The sequence below is a fragment of the Amborella trichopoda genome, chromosome 10 (assembly GCF_054954075.1).
Source record: "Amborella trichopoda isolate Santa Cruz 75 chromosome 10, AtrichopodaSantaCruz75HAP2 v2.0, whole genome shotgun sequence".
NCBI classification, from domain to species: Eukaryota; Viridiplantae; Streptophyta; class Magnoliopsida; order Amborellales; family Amborellaceae; genus Amborella; species Amborella trichopoda.
The window spans coordinates 10,364,850-10,386,902 of NC_142345.1; the positions used below are offsets into that span (position 1 = coordinate 10,364,850).

At 34.0% G+C, this 22,053-nt stretch overlaps 1 protein-coding gene across 16 annotated transcripts in view; it reads left to right on the forward strand.

Moving 5' to 3' along the window:
* LOC18446119 (UBQ, helicase-c and DEAD-like helicase domain-containing protein) overlaps positions 1 to 19,274 on the forward strand; it is a 32,216-nt gene extending 12,942 nt beyond the window's left edge. For 4 of the 16 annotated variants that reach the window (XM_088849605.1, XM_088849604.1, XM_088849607.1 and 1 more), the window contains exons 9-27: positions 920 to 1,051; positions 1,189 to 1,268; positions 1,461 to 1,555; positions 1,668 to 1,735; positions 2,000 to 2,101; positions 2,208 to 2,296; positions 3,506 to 3,613; positions 3,717 to 3,792; positions 5,966 to 6,102; positions 6,858 to 7,017; positions 7,178 to 7,357; positions 7,676 to 7,792; positions 9,546 to 9,701; positions 10,373 to 10,540; positions 13,279 to 13,391; positions 15,119 to 15,242; positions 17,656 to 17,751; positions 18,341 to 18,403; positions 18,506 to 19,274. In XM_088849605.1, coding sequence (XP_088705731.1) covers positions 920 to 1,051; positions 1,189 to 1,268; positions 1,461 to 1,555; positions 1,668 to 1,735; positions 2,000 to 2,101; positions 2,208 to 2,296; positions 3,506 to 3,613; positions 3,717 to 3,792; positions 5,966 to 6,102; positions 6,858 to 7,017; positions 7,178 to 7,357; positions 7,676 to 7,792; positions 9,546 to 9,701; positions 10,373 to 10,540; positions 13,279 to 13,391; positions 15,119 to 15,242; positions 17,656 to 17,751; positions 18,341 to 18,403; positions 18,506 to 18,565 — 2,124 coding nt within the window. In that variant the 3' untranslated portion in view covers positions 18,566 to 19,274. Of the gene's footprint in view, positions 1 to 919; positions 1,052 to 1,188; positions 1,269 to 1,460; positions 1,556 to 1,667; positions 1,736 to 1,999; positions 2,102 to 2,207; positions 2,297 to 3,505; positions 3,614 to 3,716; positions 3,793 to 5,535; positions 5,757 to 5,962; positions 6,103 to 6,857; positions 7,034 to 7,177; positions 7,358 to 7,637; positions 7,793 to 9,545; positions 9,702 to 10,372; positions 10,541 to 13,019; positions 13,125 to 13,278; positions 13,392 to 15,118; positions 15,243 to 17,655; positions 17,752 to 18,340; positions 18,404 to 18,505 lie in introns of those variants that run through there. The other 12 variants (XR_016042655.1, XR_016042654.1, XR_016042663.1 and 9 more) reach the window with 10 other exon arrangements.
* The last annotated feature ends 2,779 nt before the right edge of the window (positions 19,275 to 22,053 follow it).

Consider the following 22,053-nt stretch of genomic DNA (forward strand, 5'->3'; position numbering starts at 1 on the left):
CATAACCAAACGAAGATATATGGGCTCAACGCTAACTCTTGATATAGGCCTACTGTCACTAGAAACTCTATCTAAATAACCATATACTTGAACATAAGCAATAAGCAATACTTGAACATGAATAGCATATAAAGAACCAAATAAGCAATGCTTGACAAGGAATGATCCAAAAAGTGATCAATATATGACAGTATTGGATAATGGAAGCTCTGATAACAATAAAGGAAGCAAAGACATTTATAGTCATATAATTGATAGAGTATATAGTGTTTGATAGCAGGACTATGGTCATCACTCATTTGGGTGCTCAGCTGGAGTGATTAGGCTCAATTCTGCTGAGTTTTATCAAGAAAGTAGCTCTTCACCAAAAGGTTTCTGAAGGATTTCAAAGCTCTAACTAACAAAGACGAACTGCACATGTCAAATGCACAGAGAAGTCAAAAGGAGACACCAAAGGGTGGATAGGGAAGGAAGAACAAAAGCTATTCTCACTAATCTGTACAACTTGACTGAGTCTGTAAAAAAATAACTAAAGGGGGCCAGAATATGGTAAGACTCAGGTAGAGTCCCTAAGTTTTGGTTTGGGATTTGCCAGGTTTCTGAGCTGAGCTGACTCAGGTGAGTCAAGCCTCTGTATGGGTTCCTTTGCATATTTTCAGTGTTCTACAAAACTGCCATGCTACTCCTCAGGTACTCTACCCCTGATTTGGGAAATGGGAAACAGCTTCCTAAATGCTGCGACTGAGCTTACACAAGTAATTGTGTCATGATAGTCTAATTGGGTTCAAGAAAGTGTTCTCATCGATATCTAGTTTTCCATCTTCTGGTTTGTTTGTTGATTTTCTTATTCTCTATTTTTCTCCAATCAGTATAATCTACTGAATGTGCTAAAATTTATTGACCCAGTTCATGCTTGCAGGCCTTGGCTCAAGATCAGTTGAGAGCTTTGTTAGAGATGACTGGTGGATTGGATGTTGGGTTTCATATTGGTGTCTATGATGGTGACACTTCTCCTGGGCATAGAAAATGGCTTCGTGATAATGCCAGATTGGTATGTTTGTAAAGTTCAGGTGGCTGCGGCAGTGAGTAGATTTAGTTTTACCCACTATAGGTCTACCTTTTTTCCCTTTAATGTGTCTATTTACTGGTCTATGTTTAGTTACATGATGAGCCAGTCTACACGTGCAGCTGATTACAAATCCAGATATGCTTCATATTTCAATCTTGCCATTTCATGGACAGTTCCAGAGAATCCTGTCAAATCTCAGGTACTGGTGTCTACACTCTCAGCTTTCTTCTAATAATTGATGATAAGTAAGTATAGAACCAAGCATCCATGCCCATTTTATGCTTATGGTATAGGGTTGTGAAAACGGTTTCTATTGCTGTTATTTTACTGATGAATTTCTTGATCCATTTTTTCAGCAAAAGAAGCTTCTAATATTTTGAGTATTGTTTAGGTTTGTCATCATAGATGAAGCTCATGCATACAAAGGAACATTTGGCAACCATACTTCTCTCATATTGAGGAGATTGTGTAGAATTTGTTCTCATGGTAAATCATGTCTTTAGTCATTTCGGTTTTAAGCTTGATATCTCTTACATATTTCTCTTTACTTACTCCATGTATTATCAGAAATTTAATGGAAAGTCTTGTCCGCTTGCAGTTTATGGAAGTGCGCCCTCCTTCATCTTGTGTACAGCAACTGCTGCAAACCCCCGCGAGCATGCCATGGTATGATTCTCCAGTGGTTTGGCTTTGATGATATGAAGTGATAATTTGATCTCTTAAAACTATGTGCATGTGAAAATTTGTGTGATCTTGTTCTTGTATAATGCTGGTGGATTTGTTGCAACCAATGTGGGACTGGTGTATTAATGTCTCAAATGTTAATTACAATGATTGAATTTTCTTTATCCTATGTTGAATTTCTGTAGTTGGGTTATGAATTCTTTCGATTCAAATTTATGCTTCCTTTTCTTTCTCTATTTGTTTTAGGAACTTGCAAACTTACAGACACTGAAGTTGGTTCAGAATGATGGAAGCCCATGTGGTCCGAAGCTCTTCCTTTTATGGAATCCACCTTTCAACTATAAAAATGTTGGGGGCCTTTGGCTTACTTTTCGAGTTTGATGAGCTTCTCTTTTTAGAAACGTTAGTGTGACTTTTTCTTTTTAATTTCTTTTATTCTTTAATTGACTTCCAGCTATCACTAAAATCAGAGGCAATGATATGCCCAAGCAGCCCAATTGATGGCAAATCTGAAGATATTAATGTCTTCATCAAACGGTCAAGGTAGATTATTTCATCCTTATTCTCCTGTAGACTGATCAATAACTGCAATCCGCACTGTTGTATAGACCTTGTCATTGCTTAGTGGTTCTGATAGGCATATGAAACAAAGGGCTAATTGTAATCATGCAAATCAGTTTGTTATAAATCATGCAACTCATGCCATTAATTGCTCCAGTTATTGGTTTGGTTTCAGTAATTGAATTGAATTCAATCCTGGGATTTAAATTAAAGGTGGCTTCTAATTATGTGTCACATCTGAGGTAACAAATGGCCTAGAAAGCCTCTGTATGCAATTAATTGGGGATTCTATGTTGAATCTCCCCAGTTACCCTCAGTTGGGTTTAACTATCTGCTTGAAACTAAAAGACTAACTTTCAATTTCTAGTGACTTCTTTGGATCTTTCAGATCTTGGACTTTGCTTAGTCTTTAAAACTTGGTAGAGACTAGACTAGGTAGGGCACAGGGGCACCACAAAATATAAAAGGGCTTGGCAACTCAAACCCTGATTCTCAGCCAAACCTTGTTTTATAATTTAACTTCAAAACCTTGGGGTGGGAAAAGCTGAGTTGACTTGGGCAAGGTCCAACTCTTAGTAAACACGAGTTATTGGGGTTCTCTTTTACATTTACATGTTAAAGCAACTAAAGTCTCATTTGGACAATTTAATATTAATAGTACCATTTCTCTCAAAAAAATATTAATAGCACCATCCTTTCCTACGCCCTCCATTTAATAACAATAGCTACACCCATTTAGCATTGAAGCCCCTTAATCCTGCTTATCAACAAAATGCAGCCGAGACATCCGTACATATGAAAAAGGAAAAATCTGGTTTTCACATATTTATAAATAGCTCCCTTCTTAGAGGGGTTGTTGGTACATCCAAACAGGGCCTAAGTCTTCCACTTCATGACCTGATGAATGGCCTTGCTGGCATATGCCAACTAAGTTGATGGTGGGGTCAGGTCCAACTAGACGTGGTTGGTACCCATGTTAGATTAAAATTGGTTTGTGCTCTAAATTTTTTCGAAGGCATAATTTATCTGATGTTATGCAACTAAAACATATATTGGACTTTATACCCTAATTATTTTGTTTTTTATTTTATTTGATTTTATTTATTCTTTATCATATATGCTATGAGTTTATGAACAACTCAGCTAGATTTATTTGTTCTCATATGAATTAGTGTGCTTACTGTTTTGCAGTCCTATTTTGGAGACTTCTTATCTCTTTGCAGAGATGGTTCAGCATGGACTTAGGTGCATTGCATTTTGCAAAACACGTAAACTTAGTGAGCTTGTCCTGAGCTACACGTATGCATCTTATATGGCATATTTCAGTTCATTGTAAGGCTTAAGGGTGGCATTTTTATTTGAGTTGCAGAAATGATACCTTCAATTTTTTTTATCATTTCAGGCGTGAGATTCTTCAGGAGACTGCCCCTCATCTAGTTGACTTAGTTTGTGTCTACCGTGCGGGGTACACTGCTCAGGTAATTTTTCTATTGGTTTGTATAACTGTTAACAGAAAAATTATGAGAACCTATTTGATAGGTAATTCAATTGAACATGACCTACATGAATCGGCATTGTTATTTGTGTTTGATATTTAGATTTAATCTCTTGCACATACAAATGCCCAAGCAACATTTTCTTTCAAATGTACATGGAAAGAAGATTATTTCTTAATAGGGTAATGTGAAAAAAATTATCACTAAAAAACTATGTTGTATGGATTCTTCACCATGCTACACCTCGTGTCGTACATGGCTGGACACCGGTGGCATGAACATGGCCAGATTCTCCATTTCCAAAATAATCATGAAATATAATATTATGTTTGAACTTCTCTTTTTTTTACTATCATGCTTTCTTTATTTTAAACCTACACATAGAGAAGGGGTACACATCTCAAGCCTCAAGTTCATAAATCTTAGTATCCCCTACTTGTACCACAGTCAAATGCTTATGAGTTACTCACTATAACTTTGTTGGTTTCTTGGATTCTCCGTTGGTTCTTGTCTGAATATCATGCCCATAAGATTTTCGCAATTTTTGCGCAGCAGTACACCCATGTTGCAATCAGTATCATTTTGATTTTCAATCAATCATCCGCCCCATATTGTTGCATATAGCTGTGTCACCGAATCATACTTTTGAAGGCTCAAAGAATCTGACACTCAATAATCCATGTTGAACACTGATACCTGTACCTGCATCCTTGCGACATAGCTAATAAACCTCTGTTAAAAGCACCCCTTGCTGACAAATGTGCAGTGATTCAATTCATTCTTAATGCAAGTTATATGAGGTTGTCTACTTTGTAATCTCCAATTCAGATACTTTTCGCATTAGTTGCCCTCTGAAGATTACAAGGGTGAAATTTTGAGTCAATTAGCTATCATAGACATTTACTGGTTTGAGTCACATGCTACTTTCATTATGCTACGAGCTTACTATAGGGGGGTATTTTATGTTAATAAGGCTGTTTCTGAATTATTGCTGCCACTATTTATATAATCAGAACAATATTTTCAAGGTTTACCAAAATCAGGTCATGATTGTCATGGTTTAAAATATTGGATTTTCAGTGAACATAATGCTTGTTATGATACTAATGCTTCCCACTCGTCATTTTACTAAACAGGCAGGGATTATAGATCACCCATTATATGAATATTGCACTTTATCCCTCTATGAGCTGTTACATGACTGTGTGACTGTATGACATCTATCATGGAATGGTGTTATATTACATTAAAAAGCTGTGAAAATGAAAGAATGTCATTACTTTTCAAATAACAGCTATTATCTTGAAAAGAAGACAACAATTACTTTCTTTTTAAATAAATAAAGCAAACTTCTAGAAATATTTTTCCTTTTTCTATTTTTTTTCCCCTCTTTTCTTCTTTGCAGTGTTTTCAGTTGTTCTAATGGGCTGCTACCTTTATATAACGGTAAAGCACCCTGTCCATTTGCCATTACTTTGAAACTCTGGCTGTTGATCTTGGAAGGAAACAAGGTTTTTGTTTTTTAATAAAATTGAATTTTACAAATTTATTAGTTTCCTTTTTCCAGTTTTCTATTATTTTCCATTTTTCTCTTCCTCTTTTTTTTTTTTTTGATTTAGTGGATTGCTATCATTACATAATCATAAAGGACCCTGTCCATTATGGCTACAATTCCTGCCTTTGAACCTTAAAAGAAAGAAACTATCTGCCCGTTTCTTCCAACAGGGCCAGCCACTATTTTTGTGTTGGGAAATACAGCATGGCTCTCGTCCTTTCATGCAAAAGCAATCAGAATTTAAAACACCAACGTTTTCACCACTCACCATTTGCTTTGAGGAAAGTATGCTATAATTTGAATGCACCATGGAAAAATCATAGTCCAATGGGTCATCACGTGACTTTCAAATAATGGATCACAGTGGAGGGAATCTACCTGAGCAAGACATGTGAGTTCCACTCTCTTCTTCACCATCTATAGAAATGGATGGTGATGAGTGATGACCCAATGGACCATATGGTGTAGGTTTCTGTGATTTTATAGAAGAAGCATTTATTGTTCTGCTCAATTGTGTGTTGCTTGTTGGTTTAGACTGAACTCTGTAGCTCTTTGCATTAGAATTCTTGACTAGTGTTATTGCCTTCAATGATCAAGTAGGACAGGAGGAGCATAGAGAGTGACTTTTTTGGGGGGAAGCTCCAAGGTGTTGCTGCGACAAATGCACTTGAACTTGGAATTGATGTGGGGCATATCGATGCAACACTGCATCTTGGTTTTCCTGGTAGTGTTGCAAGGTGCTGTTCTATGTTTCTGTATTCTCCGGCACTATCTCTGGCTTAATTTACTGATTTTATGTCTTTGGTTAAGTTGGCCATGGTTTTGGTCCCACAAATGTATAAATCAAAGAAAATATTGGTGCAGTAAGATATAGGACAAAAGTCCATCTTTAGAAGGGAAAAGACCACTTCCACCACCTTTCCCATTAATTATAATAAAGAAGAAGAAAAAATAGGGAAATGATGGCATAGACCCACTAGCCTACAGCTACATATGAGCCCAACATCTAACGGTCATGACCTCATTTAGTATTTTAATTTTAATTTTAATTTTTTTCTATGTATTCAAATCACATGAAATTTTAGACATCCATTCTTCTCAGCCAGATGCAGCTAATAAAAATATTAAAAAAATAATTCGTAAAATATAAATTGACCAAAATACCCTCAAAAAATTTCTGGGGTATTTTGGTCTGTTCATTTTTCATGAAATATTTTTCTGATATTTTTATTGGATTATCCTATTTTTAAAGAATACATGCCCAAAATTTCAAATGATTTGGATTTATATAAAATAAAATAAAATTCAAATATGACATACAATCGTGATCGTTGGATCGGCCCAGATTCAATCTGGGCCGTTGGGCTCATATGTAGTTGTAGGCTAGTGGGCCTACACCATTATTTCCCAAAAAAAAATATCTCATTCCAAATCCCTATCAGTACTTGTGAAAATCTGAAATGGAAGTTTGTCTATTAATTTTCAAATGCAGCCTGTGGCAGCAAGCTGGAAGGTCCGGGAGAAGAGAAAGAGCATCTCTGTCCATCTATATTGCATTCGAAGGACCACTTGATCAATATTTCATGAAATTTCCTCAGAAGCTTTTTGGTAGACCAATTGAACATATCCAAGTTGATGTTCACAACAAACAGGTTTTCCTGGGCTAAAGTTCAGTTATTTAATTATGGTTGTTTTAGTTAGCTTGATTTCACACATCTAATTTTTTGGCCTTCACATAGGTCTTGGAGCAATTAATTATGGTTGTTTTAGCTAGCTTGATTTCACACATCTAATTTTTTGGTCCTAACGTAGGTTTTGGAGCAGCAAGTTGTCTGTGCTGCTGCTGAACACCCTGTGTCTCTGGAATATGATGAACAATTTTTTGGTTCTGGACTGCATAATGCAATTGTAACTATCCAGAATAAAGGATACTTGGCTTGTGATCCATCCAGTAATTTTGCTGATAAATTATGGAGCTACATTGGGCATGAGGTATGAAGTTCCTATATTAGTACAGAGAGTGTACTATAATTCAGTTGTGTATTCATAGACCATTGGGGCCATCACCGTCCAACACAATGATGGGGAACCCATGGGATCCACCAAAGAAAGATCTTACCGCCAATGGTGGATCCGCCTCCATCTTGTCCATCATTTTGTTGGATGGTGATCGACTACAATTTCCCATAGTCCACTAGATAATATTGTAATTGTAACTCCCTATTTAGATCTGCTTCCTGGTTCTTGTTGACTCATTATGGCTTGTCATTAGATTCTTCTGTTTGCATGTGTTATTGTCGATAATGTCAGAAAAATCCCCCACAAGGGGTTAGTATACGGGCAGTGGAGACTGAGAAGTACAGGGTGATAAACCAGAAAACTAATGAAACAATTGAAGAGATAGAAGAAAGCAGGGCCTTTTTTCAGGTAGAAATCTATACTACTTACTTAGAATGCTTTTAATAACACTTCAGATGACACTCAAAAAGAAAACATTATGAATAGAACAGGCAACATTTCACCCCAAAAAAAATTTCAATAAAATTATGAAATATTTAATATAATTTTGTTATTGGCCTTAATATAAGTTTGTAATTGGCAATACTTGAAAGTATCAACAGCTCAAGGAACTGTGGTGTGTGGAGGCTATGTGGGATCTTGATATGGCTACATTTGACAGCTCATCTCCGACTGCATCTTTTTGCTAATTTGTCTGGTAGAAGATTTAGATTGCTATTAGTTTATGATTTATTTGTGCTTCAGATTCTACTAATTTTCTGAATTTGTTTGTGATTTGATTTCCTGCTAATTTTCTGAATTGTTTGCACATTTATGATTTTGTACAACAAAGTTCAATTAATAACATGGAAGATTTCTTCCCTTGGTAGACAATTCTGTTGGTGGATCACAGACACCTGTGACTATAGGAATCATAGTGGGATAGGTAGTTGGTATTATATGTTCAAAGTTGACACTAACACTTGGGAGATATTTGACCTTAAGTTATGATAGTACTTATGAATAGGCTTGCTTTATAAGTCACACCTTATATGAAGTATCATACAATAGATTTGGTGCAGAGCTTTTGTCATGGTTCCAAAGGACTAATGGTTGCCTTTTGTCTTTTGATATTGGTTCCCTAGGGCCATCAATTGCACTTCAACTGTTTCGTTTCAACAAACGATCACTACTGATTTGTTTCATTATTCCCCATAAGTCGAGCAGGAATATGTAATATTAAACATATTCAGATTTCTCCTGTCATGAGAACTCTAAGACTCGGTATTCCTTCAAAAAGTTAAATTCTACCTGCCCATCTATAGAAATCTCAGCAATCTCGCAATTTCACTTTCTTTCTTAGAGCTCACACAATTCTGTTGGTGGATCACAGACGCCTGTGACTGTAGGAATCATAGTGGGATAGGTTGTTGGTATTATATGTTCAAAGTTGACACCGATACTTGGGAGAAATTTGACCTCAAGTTTTGATGGTATTTATGAATAGGCTTGCTTTATAAGTCGCACCTTACATGAAGTGTCATATGATAGATTTGGTGTAGAGCTTTTGTCATGGTTCCGAAGGACTAATGGTTGCCTTTTGTCTTTTGATATTGGTTCCCTAGGGCCATCAATTGCACTTCAACTGTTTCGTTTCAACAAACAGTCACTACAGATTTGTTTCATTACTCCCCATAAGTCGAGCAAGAATATATAATATTAAAAATATTCAGATTTCCCCTGTCATGAGAACTCTAAGACTCACTATTCCTTCAAAAGGTTAATTCTACCTGCCCATCTATAGAAGTCTCGGCCATCTTGCAATTTCTCTTTCTTCCTAAGAGCTCACAGAAGTCTTGTGCTTGGAAAATAGAAATAATTTTTTTATAAATCTAGATAGTTTGACGCTAGACTAGGAACTTAATTTCTTTTCCAAGCAACAGTATTCTGATGATAGCACTGTTTACCTGTACCTTCTTTGCATATAGCTTTCTTTACATAGGAGATGCAAGTTAGCGATAGATTGTCAAGAACTTCTTTTCTCTCTGAAAATAAGTAATAAATCACATATACGCAGCCAGTATGTGCCACTTATTTGTCTATGCTTATGCTGTCTTGAACAATTTTATTTTTCTAAAACAGAACAAAAGGGAGAAGATTAATGTTGTCTTTGATATCTTAGGTTTATGAGGGCGCTGTTTATTTGCTCCAAGGAAAAACTTACCTGGTCAAGGATTTGGATTTAGCAACAAAGACTGCTTTGTGCCAAGAAGCTGACTTGAAGTATTATACGAAGACCCGGGACTATACAGAAATTCATGTCGTGGGTGGCGATCTTGTGTGTATTTCACTTGGCCAAACCTTATTGCATTAACCTGAATATCCATGATCATCTTATTATTTCATGATAAGATCTACTTGAGTTCAGTTTCTTATAGAAAGCTCTTCTGATTGGCAGTTCATTTTATCTGCCAATGCTGATTGTTTTCAGACAAGTAGCCATATTAGTTCCTAACCCAATTGTTACACTTACTACTAATCGTGCACATATATTCTATATATGAGCATAGGCAGCATTTGTTTATGTAATGTAATAATGTATGTATCTATTGCCCACAACTATTTGGAATCATTGTTTATATATTTCAACTGTAGTTCATATCTATCAGGTGTCAGAATTTTTTCATTTGTGAGTTATTAATATAAATTGCATACATGTACTGGGATTCATGTATCAATGCATTTTTGTTTGTAGCTATTAGACCATTTGATTTCTAATTCCATTGTGTACATTTTATCTTTCATTGTACTTTAGAATTTCACATCTTGGGCATGAGAGCATAAACCAGCTAGATTCTTAGGATTTTCTTGTGCTTGAAAAAAGTGGTCAAGATTGTCTTCTTTATGGAAATGAATAAAGTATCAGAAAATGAATAATCTATCATAAACATTTCTTACATTTGTCTTTAATTGATGCATATTAATTGTTGCTTTTTCCTTATTGCTTAGGCTTACCCAGCAAAGGCATCAGCAGTCCAGTTCCATAATACAACAGCGCAGGTCAATATTTGCAAAGTAACTACTAGATGGTTTGGCTTTTATAAAATCTGGCGAGGAAGCAACCGAGTCTTTGATGCTGTTGATCTCTCGCTTCCTGACTTTTCATATGAATCACAGGTTTGTAAACAATACAATGTGTTCAAATCATGTATTTTTATATAATATTGCACCCTATTAAACATGGAAAGTATATTAGAATCCAACCAATTATGGAAAACTTCACCTGCTTTCATGGGATGTTGAAAAACTATGGTTTTGATATGCTTTCATGGGATGTGGAAAAACTATGGTTTTGATATGCTTTCATGGGATGTTGAAAAACTATGGTTTTGATATACACACACACACACACATGGGATGTTGAAAAACTATGGTTTTGATATATAGAGGATAATCTACAATTCACAACCCTTCAAAATATAGAGGTTAATGTTATAATGAGTTGTGAATAGTGAATTTTCTAACTATGAGTTTCTTTTTAAAAAAAAGTTACTTTTTGTACATTCAGGGTATGGGATAATCTAAAATTCACAACCCTTCAAAATATAGAGGTTAATGTTATAATGAGTTGTGAATAGTGAATTTTCTAACTATGTAGTTTCTTTTTAAAAAAAAATTACTTTTTGTGGTGTCTTGCTCATCAAGTAAGAGTGTATATATAAAATATCACTAACAAATAAATGCTACTTTTATCATCTTCATAAGGGATAAAGTTTAAATATGTACTAAAGCACATGAGTATTCTACAAATAAAGTTTCGGGATACGAATTTTATTCTTAATAATTAAGTTACCTATTAAAATAATTTCAAATTTATTCTTAATAATTAAGTTACCTATTAAAATAATTTGTAAAAATTTCAAATTTATTCTTAATAATTAAGTTACCTATTAAAATAATTTTTTAAATTTATTCTTAATAATTAAATAAAAAGTAATGGTTTTTTTATAAATAAAAAGTAATGGTTTTTTTATAAAAAGTAAAGGTTTTCTTATAAATACATCCATCACAACCCATTTTTCCATTAAACTTTGTATTTTGAGGGGTTGTTAACTCTAGGCAAACCTTATATATATATATATATATATATATATATATATATATATATATATATATATATACCAGATTGAATCTGGGCCAATCTGATGATCACGGATGTCCGGTAGTGTTTGAATTTTAGTTTTTTTTTTAAAAATCTAAGTCACTTGAAATTTTAGTCGTGTGTTCATAAAAAATAGGTGAATCTTCGAAAAATATCAAAAAAATATTTTACATGAAAACAATTGACCAAAATACCCCCGAAATATTTTGGGGGGTATTTTGGTCATTTTGTTTTCACGGATAATGTTTTTTATATTTTTATTAGGTGCGCCTTGATGAGAAGAACGAACTCCTAAAATTTTAAGTGATTTGGATCTGTAGAAAAATAACTAAAATTTAACTACTATCAGACATCCATGATCAGCCCAGATTCAATCTGGGCCGTTGGGCTCATATGTTCATATAAGCTAGTGGTCTAATCTCATCTTTTCCCTATATATATATATATATATATATATATATACATATATATATATATATAGGCAATGATTTCATGCAACCGTTGTATAGTAATATGATGCAACAACCTTAAAAAACCATCTTATGGCCATTTGTTTGATCTAAATTTTGAAATATACACTCTTTTCATTCTAATGAACAATCACAAAAAAAGAAAAAATTGAAAACACAACCTAGAAATATTTTTTTAGCCCAATTAACATAGGCCGTTCATTTTTGTGATTTGCTTAGATCTAGGCCTTGGAAGGATTTTTTCATTTTCAATTTTTTTGGATGACTTTATTATCATTAGATGAACAATATTAAAAAAGAAAAACATGATTTTGAGTTTATAAAGGCTAAGATCTTGAAATTCACAAAATGAATGGTCTAGATTATTTTTTGGAGGGGACTCATTTTGACCATATCTAGGGTTCAAATTGAACTTTTTTTTTTGTGGGGGATTGATTATTGAGATGAAGAGGTGTGTTTGCAAAATTTGAGGGGTCATACAAATACCACAAACATGGTTTTCTAGAAGTGTCGTTGCATTATACTATGATACAACCGTTGCATTGGATCATTGTCATATATATATATATATATATATATATATATATATATATATGGGAAAAGTTTATATAAGGTTGCAACCTTAAAATGTAGAATCACAGATGCACCTCAAAAATCTATCGAAAATGTTGTTTTAATGTTGAAAAAGCCCTCTAATCAATCATCTCGACATGAAGATCTATGAATATGAAAAAAAAAGGTTTTTGAATCTCATAAATAGTGCATCCTGCAACACATTATCTGGACCGTCCATTTTCAAGATTTTCATATATTTATAGATCTACTTGATGTTAACCATTTTTGGAATTTAAAATTTTCTAATTAGGTATGAAAAAAGATTTTAAGATAATACTAAGAATTTTTTACAACAAAATTATATGTTATGATAAAATTTTAAGGTGCGCCTTAATTGGATTGTTTAAGGTTGCAACCTTATAGAAACCGCACTCTATATATATATATATATATATATATATATATATAGGGTTTGAAATGCTGGACAGAGATTAAAGAAGAAAATGAGACCCACCAGAAGAGGAGATGATCTAAATGGTGCTTTCTCTTTCAACAACGACCATGTCAATGAGCTGTGAGGAGCCTACCATTTATGGTTTTTTTTGCTGTTCACTGACTTGCATGTCCCATTAAGTCTTCCTTCTTTCATACTTATCAAAAATGGGTATTTCTTCTTTTCACATCTTTTCATTTACTTCACTTATTTCCCTTTCATACAAAAATTTCAGGCAGTTTGGATTCAAGTTCCTCAGTCAGTAAGAGCAGAAGTTGAGATTCAAACCCTTCCTTTCCGAGCAGGCCTGCATGCTGCTTCTCATGCCCTACTTAATATTGTGCCTTTGTAAGTCTAATTGTATGAATTTTACTACAATCTATGGGAAAAATCATAGTCAATCTGGTCATCACCATCTATTGAAATGATGGATGCTGTTGAGGAAAGAGTGGGACTCACCAGAGTAGGACGTGCCCCCAATGCTGGTCTCTCTCTCTCTCTCTCTCTCTCTCTCTCTCTCTCTCATTGTCCATCATTTCAATGGATGGTGATAACCCAACAGGCTATGGATTTTCATGAGTTGTTTCTAGTCTGTGTTAGAAAATGGGGCTCATGCATGCAACTTTCCCCTAGCTTGTGTGAGTCGCCTTGCCCAAGTCTACGTCAAGTTGCGCGATGAGCCAAAAAAAACCGACAAAATAAGAAAATCTCAAAAACAAATCCCAAAATGCAGAAAAATCCAACAATATACAAAACAAAATATATATATATAACATGCAATATGAAAAAAAAAAAAAATTTATTGGCTTGGAAAAAATGACAGAATCCAAAAAAAGGAAATTTTAAAATAGAAAAACTAAAAAATATTAAAAATAAAAAAATTAAAATTATATAGAAAACTAATTATAAATGAATTATAATCGATTTAGTAATAAATATATAAATTTCATGAACTTAGAATTGAGTAAAAATGAAGCTTATTTGAAAAGGCAAAAGCAATCCCCCAATCTTCGTGTTAGGTGTGAAGCGATGCATCCAATCCTAGTCAAAGCTTCATTAGACAACCCCAATTGAAATTACCAACCCCCTACCCAATAACCATTTGGGTTTTGAGTTCGGGTCTAGGTGATTCGAGCCTATTGAAAACTTCAAGTGAATCATAAATCCAAAATTAATATCTCATAAATCCCCGTTGTTTTTTTGGAGAAACAAGCGTATGGTTGGATGAAGAACACAAATATAGGCTTGGTGAACAAATTTAATGGAAGATTGACCAACTGTAGAAATCACAACTTGAAATCTGGCAATACCTAGGTTGAAATCTTCACTCTCAAATCTGTCAAATTTGATTGTTATTGCTCAAATCTGATCTATCTAGTGGATAAATATTGAAAAAACAAATCTATGGGCCTAATTAGGGCTCAAACGGGTGAGTTATGGGCTAAAAGACGAACAAATTTGTATTTTTATTTTTTAGGTGGTGTTGAGGGGGATTTTCCCCCCTTCATATTTCAGTCAAAATCAGAAAGGGTGGAACTCAGGTGAGTTTCTTACGACTTGCCGAGTTTCTCAAATCCCATGGTACTCACCAGAGTATTTTATGTTTTCTATATGGCACAGGAGAGGTGCTCTTTTTCCTTCTTTTTTTTTTTGGGGGTGGGGGGCGAGGTGTTGGGGGATGTTATCGAGTCAAACATCCTGCTGATCCAGAATGACTTGGGTGCGTCCAAGTTGACTAGCCCTGGTCAGTAAATGCTGTTTGTAATAGTTTTAGATGTTACAGCATGCTTGCCATAATATATACTTGCCATGTGTACCGATTTCTTTTCTTGTGCCACTTCCTCAAATAATCTTTTGCTCGAAGATGTATTCTACCTGCATCAATTTACTGTGAAAGCCCTTGGTTCACTAATTTTGAGATAAGCTGTAACCTTGGCTTCCCTATATTTTGTGCATACTGCAGGAATTTATTTCCTTTAAACTACAATTGAGGCATGCTGTCTGCATTATCTCATTATACATTCACGTCTGACCTCTATTAAGTACTTAAGGACTCTTTCAACTTTGTTGTGCAGATACATAGTGTGTAATTTCTCAGACTTGGCTACAGAGTGTGCAAATCCCCATGACACCCGTTGCTTTCCCGAGAGACTTTTGTTTTATGATCAACATCCCGGAGGCACGGGCCTTTCAGCTCAGGTACATGCAATGCAATCTCAATTATTTACTGTTGATTTCCTTTATTTGGTTGTAAACTTTACTCATTAAAACTTGATTTACGGGCTTGTATAAATTAATACTACCTTCTAATTGTATTAAACTGTGTTTATCTGTTACACAAGACAATCAATGCCCTTAATTTTATTCAAAGTAATCACGACTCTCCATTATCTATCCAATTGGTAACCTTTATCTTTCTTTGTAAAGTATTGCGAGAAAAGGATTCATCATAAAAAACCAAATCCAGGTTTATCAAATTTATCCATCTACAATAACACTCACTCTACCATACGCAAGTATTAATGATCTCTCTCTCTCTCTCTCTCTCTCTCTCTCTCTCGTGCCCGTCCAACGCACAGGCTCTCTCTCTCGTGCCCGTCCAACACACAGGCTGTACACTAGTGTCTTATAAGGTGCTAGCTATCTTGGCATTTCCTTGGGGATATAAAGAACTTAAATGTTCTTTGTTACATAGATGTAGAGTACTTGTTTGCTTGGCATTGTTGCATATTAAGAGAAACTTCTGCTGCATGAACTCAAAAGAGCTTGTTTTTTTTTTGAGAAAGGCATGAACTGAAAAGAGTTCTTTATTCTTTTTTATCAGTGCTTAAGTGCGACCAGTTCTCAACCATGTCGCCTACCAATTTCAAAAGGTTGCTGGCAAAAGTTCACCTATGAACAAATCATTGTCTTAAAAACGTGATTCCAACTCACAGTTTCATCTTCAGCAAAATCAAGTCAACATATGTGTAGTGAATTGATGCAATGACTAATTTCTTTTTCAAAGTTTTCTAAAAGGGACAAATATAGAATTTTACATAATCATTCTTACATATTCAACGCATTATTCTGATTTCTACATAATTCAGTTCTGGCTAGCAGGTATTTGTTATGAAGTTTAATAAATCAAAAATTCAAGGTTCAAAATTACTGACTTTAGTAACTTAGTAGTTTACTGTTAATGATTTAATATAAATTATACTGTTCTATATTAGCATTATAATTTATTAGTCAGTAATATATAATTTTTTGGTCCTTGGCTATAAAGAAAAATTTTAGCTATCTTTTTATTCATTCATGAATGTGTTAAAAATTTTGAAGTATTTTGAAGTTTTTACCTTTTACAAGGTTTATATATAACTGTCAAAGGGAACCCTCCCTCACCCCTCACCCCCACCCCCACCCCCCAACCACCCAAAAAAAAAGAAACAAATTTGTACTTTTTCATATAGCTAACGATTTAATATAAATTCAGTTAACTTTATCAAAAAAAATGTTTTAATTTAAATTATACTCTGCTATATTGGCATTATAATTTGATTAGTCAGTAATATATTTTTTTATTCATTCATGAATGTGTTAAAAAAATTTAAGTACGCCTAAATTTTTTCGAAGTTTGTACCTTTTACAAACTTATATATAACTGTAAAAGGGAACCCTCCCTCACCACCACCCCACACCATTCAAAAAAAGAAAAACATTTTGCACTCTTTCATACATTTGTGTATCCACCTATATATATGTGCAAGCTCCGTTGCCAATGTATGTAGGAGTTCTTTCATGCATGCGTACTCATTTGTATGTTCAGAGAGAGAGAGAGTTGAAGAAAATGTGTTTCTAAAATATTTGCAAAATAAAAAGGTCCAATTTGAAACTGTTTTCTTTTTCTATTGCACTAAAAATGTTTTAAAAGGGATACAAATAAAATGAGAAACTAGGAAGGGCCATCTGAATGGACAGCCATGTAGCCATCGAGATGTAACACTCAGCTGTTCTCTTTTATAAGTGTCTTCTTTCTCTTTCCTTTAAGTGGGCTATATATTGGAAGGGTTTTTTAGGGGAAAAGACATTTTACACAAGCTCCTTCTCTCTCTAGAACTTTTTGCTCTCTTATGCTTCCTCATGAGCTGAGTATAGGGATGTGCCTCTCAACTCTACGAGAGTGCTACAGTGTCACTTTCTATGCATCATTTTTTGGAGTGTTATGAAATTTACAGCAAGCTATGGGGATTGTTTTTTTGATACCTAGAGAAAGCTTGCATGCAACTTTTTGTTGAATTTCCTACTTGAGCTGAAATACAGTTTATATGCTAATATCGTTCTATTTTTTTTTCGAAAACAAAAAGATCCATTGCAACTGGGCCGAGAGAGAGAGAGAGAGAATCCATCTTGCACAGTATCTATGAGAAAACTTGATTATTTGGCCATGATGACCCATGATTTTTATTCTCATGACACAAAAAAAAAGAGTTCTCTCAAGTAATGCTATTCAAAGCCAGTGCAATTATTTTGTTTTAAAGAATCGCAAATGATAAATCTCTCTCTTATTATTGAAATAACATATATAGCTAAAGAACCACAAGGACCTTAATCCTCCAACTTCCGGTGACAGGTACAACCACTATTCAGAGAACTTTTGACAGCTGCATTGGAACTACTCACTAACTGTTCTTGCTCAGCATCCACTGGTTGCCCTCAGTGTGTTCAGGTCACCCTTTACTTGCACAATCATCTATCTATCTCTCTCTCTATCTATCTATCTATATATATATATATATATATATATATATATATATATATATATATATATACATATATATATATATATATACATATATATATATATATATATGGAAAAATCTTATATAAGGGTGAGGCCCTAAACATCAAATTAAGGTGCACCGCAAAAATTCGGTAGGAAAGGTTGCTTCGATGGCTGATAAACCGTCAATTCGATCATCTCGACCTCAAGGTGTATGGATATGACAAAAAAATAGATTTCAAGTCTTGAAAATAGTGCATCTTGTAATGTATTATCTAGACCATCAATTTTTAAGATTTTCAAGTACTCATGGATCTGCTTGATTTATATTATTTTTCTTTTTTTAAATTTTATAGTTAGAGATGAAAATAAATTTTCAAGCCATCACAATGATTTCTGAGAGTGAAATAACATATTTCGGCACTATTTTAAGGTGCACCTCTCTTTGATTGTTTAGGGCCTCAGCCTTATTACAAACCACACCCTCTATATATATATATATATATATCAACTTTCTAAGGCTTCTTTTTCTCAGAGCTTGTCTTGCCGCGAGTACAATGATGTCATCGACAAGAGTGCTGCCATTTTGATAATCAAGGTACTCTACAATCACACATTGTGGTTCCTAGCACGAAAGCTTAAAAACCTATGAACAACCATACATTGAAGTATCTCACTGTTTGGATTGGTCCATGCACAGGGTGTGATTGAAGAGGAGGACTTCCATCTCCAATTTAAACGAGATGGCTCTCAACTGTAGCTGGTGGTCTAGCTCTCTCCTTTTTGATGCCGCATATGCTATTTCATGTTGCCATCCAAAACAGAGGTAAGGACTACCCTTCATGATCATAAAGGGGCGTGTCAACGGGCATATACATATTGGTTACGAGTAGCAAGAACTAAACAAATGTGTCTAGCTTGCTTAAGGGGTGTGCCCATGATGTGGGTTTGATCCCAAGCTTGTACCGGTGAGAGAGAGAGAGGGGTGCTAACTAACTGTCCATGGATTGGAGAGAGAGAGAGGTGCTAACTGCTAACTATGTCCATGGATTGGTGGCCATATACACACAAAATGATCGACATTGGCCACTGCCCCAAACGTAATTGTTGAGTATAACACGAAGAAACCGTTAGAAAGGTACCCTACAGCATTTTTCAGTAAATGGAGAGGCTTTTTGAGACCGGGCCATATTTGACGTTCGTTCTGATCATGAAAGCTCTCTTAGATCATCTACAGAAATTAGGAAGGTGGGGATGTGTTAGCAGTTGTTTGTTTCGCATATTTATGTATACATAAAACCTGAGTGGTTCTCAAGCATGAGAAAATGGTCGTTGTCCCCCCCCCCCCGCCAGACATGAGAAGAAGTGAGCATGTATATAAAATGTTATTGAAGTCTATTTATTATTATTTTCTTGATAAGAAAGAACTTTTAGTTTTATGTTGAAACATACAGATTTTTGGATAGAAACTGTCGCTGTCCTCTTATTGCACAAAGTAATTTCTTTTCTTGATAAGAAAGAATTTTTAGTTTTATGTTGAAACATACAGATTTTTGGATAGAAACTGTCCTCTTTTTTTTTTGATAGAAACTGTCCTCTTATTGCACAAAGTAAGAAGTAAATAGAAAGCTATTTGTGGATAGAAACTGTCCTCTTATTGCACAAAGTAAGAAGTAAATAGAGAGCTATTTGTGGATAGAAACTGTCCTCTTATTGCACAAAGTAAGAAGTAAATAGAAAGCTATTTGTGGATAGAAACTGTCCTCTTATTGCACAAAGTAAGAAGTAAATAGAAAGCTATATCATGGGCTGTGTATTAAACCTTACAAACAATGTTATTGAAACCAGATTGAACTCGCTTGTTTGATCGCACAAAGTAAGAAGTAAATAGAAAGCTATATCATGGGCTGTGTATTAAACCTTACAAACAATGTTATTGAAACCAGATTGAACTCGCTTGTTTGATCTTGTGTGTATATCATGGGCTGTGTATTAAACCTAACTTTCCTTCTTTTTTTTCCCTGGGTAAGTATGAGCGGCGTGGAACTACAAACAAATCGTGAGACAGATTAAAATTGGTTGGCTTTCTTATTTGGGAAAGTTAATCAGTCTAAACTAATGGACTATACTAATATAAGAAATGTGCATAAGACCATTTGCTTTTGGTTTAAGAAAGACACATTATTAGTTAGATGTAAAATTGGGTGGGATCAAAATTTGAAATAAAATTTCTGGAATCTTATGACAGATTTTAATCCAATGGTTGAGAGAGATTGTGACCTTGTACTAAAGTGTGATATTATAATACATGACTTCATATATATTATATATAAGTGGGGAGTGATCTCATGCCACCATGTCATTGAAACGTACACACATTTTCATCCCAATAATCAATCCCAAAAAAATAAAACTCAATTTGCACCATAGACATGGTCAAAATGAGTCATCTTCAACAATGAATTTAGACCATCGATGAATTTTAATATCTAGGTTTTTATGTATTCAAAATCATTTTTTTCTTTTTAAACATCGTTAATCTAATGATAGTAAAGCTATCTAAAAAAAATTAGAATCATTTTTTCTTGTTAAACATTGTTAATCTAACGATAGTAAAGCTATCTAAAAAAATTAGAAATGAAAAGATTTTCTTCAAAGGCCTAAATCTAAGCATCTCACTAAAATAGATGGTTTATACAAATTCAAATTAAAAATAAAATAAAAATTGAAACATTACCGGACAATTGTAACCGTACGATGAAGTTTGGATAGTGATGACAGTAGGTAAAATCACTGTTTATTTTCGCCTATAGGCATTGAGAGAAGTTTTCCATATATATATATATATATATATATATATATATATATATATATATATATATATATATATATATATATATATATATATATATATATATATATATATATATATATATAACACTGCGCAATACCTATAGGTGAAAATAAACAACGATTTCGTCTATCCCCATTATTGTCCAAAATTCTTCGTGCGGTCACGATTGTCAACTTTAACCTTTGAAAACCCCTTCTAACTTTAACCTTTGAATTTTAGTTTTTTTTTTACAAATCTAAATCATTTGAAATTTTAGGCGTGTTTTCATCCAAATAGGTGAATTTTCGAAAAATATCAAAAAAAATATTTTACATAAAATAAATTGATCAAAATACCCCCGAAAAGTATCAAGGGGTATTTTGGTTATTATTTTTTTTCGAATAATTTTTTTTATATTTTTATTATATACGTCTTGATGAAAAAAACACACACATAAAATTTCAAGTGATTTGGATCTGTATATAAAAAATAAAATTTAAGCACTACCGAACATCTGTGATCGTCAGATCGATCCAGATTCAATTTTGGCTGTTAGACTCATATGTTCACATAAGTTAGTGGGTTAATCCCATCTTTTTTCTATATATATATATATATATATAACAAGCCTATATGATTTTCAATATCATAAATCTTCCTTTTGTTTTATCCCTAATTATATCATAAATCTTCCCGTTGTTTTATCTCTAATTATAAAATAGTATAGAACGAACAGATCTATAAACACTTGAAAATTAACTGTCTAGATAATACATTATAAAATACGCTATTTTCAAGACTTGAAATTTATTGTTAGAGATCAAAATGTTCTAATTGAGAGTTCTTCAACATCAAAACGACCTGTTCTAATAAATTTTTGAATTGCGCCTTATTTGATAGTTTAAGGCCACACCCCTAAACAATAAAATTAAATGCGTATGTGTTAAACGGTAAAAATGAAAGGTGGAATGTTATATTGAGGCATCCACGCCCAACCTCATTCCCAAAAACCCTCCCTCTTGTAGAAAGCCAACTCAAGATGAGAGGTGAAGAAGATGGGATTGACATGTTAAAAAGACACAAAACTGAGAACCCATCACAGCAATACAAATAGAACGAGAGTTTTACCTCTTGAAGTCCATTGTCCACAGAGGCGATGAGCGAGTCACATAGAGAGAGCGAGAGAGAAAGGTAGAGAGAGGGAGGGCAAAAATAAATAAACAACAATTCAACTTAAAAACCACTCAGGGCTTCACGGTTAACGACTTACAAGACAATCTTGTTTTATAAATAGGACAGCCTAAACTCCACTACGTCGGTATCTCTAATACACGGGATCATTCTCCTTGCTGCAATAATTTTTTTTTTTTTTTTTTTCTTTGTTTTTGGCGGGGTTAAGTCCCTTGCCACAAAAT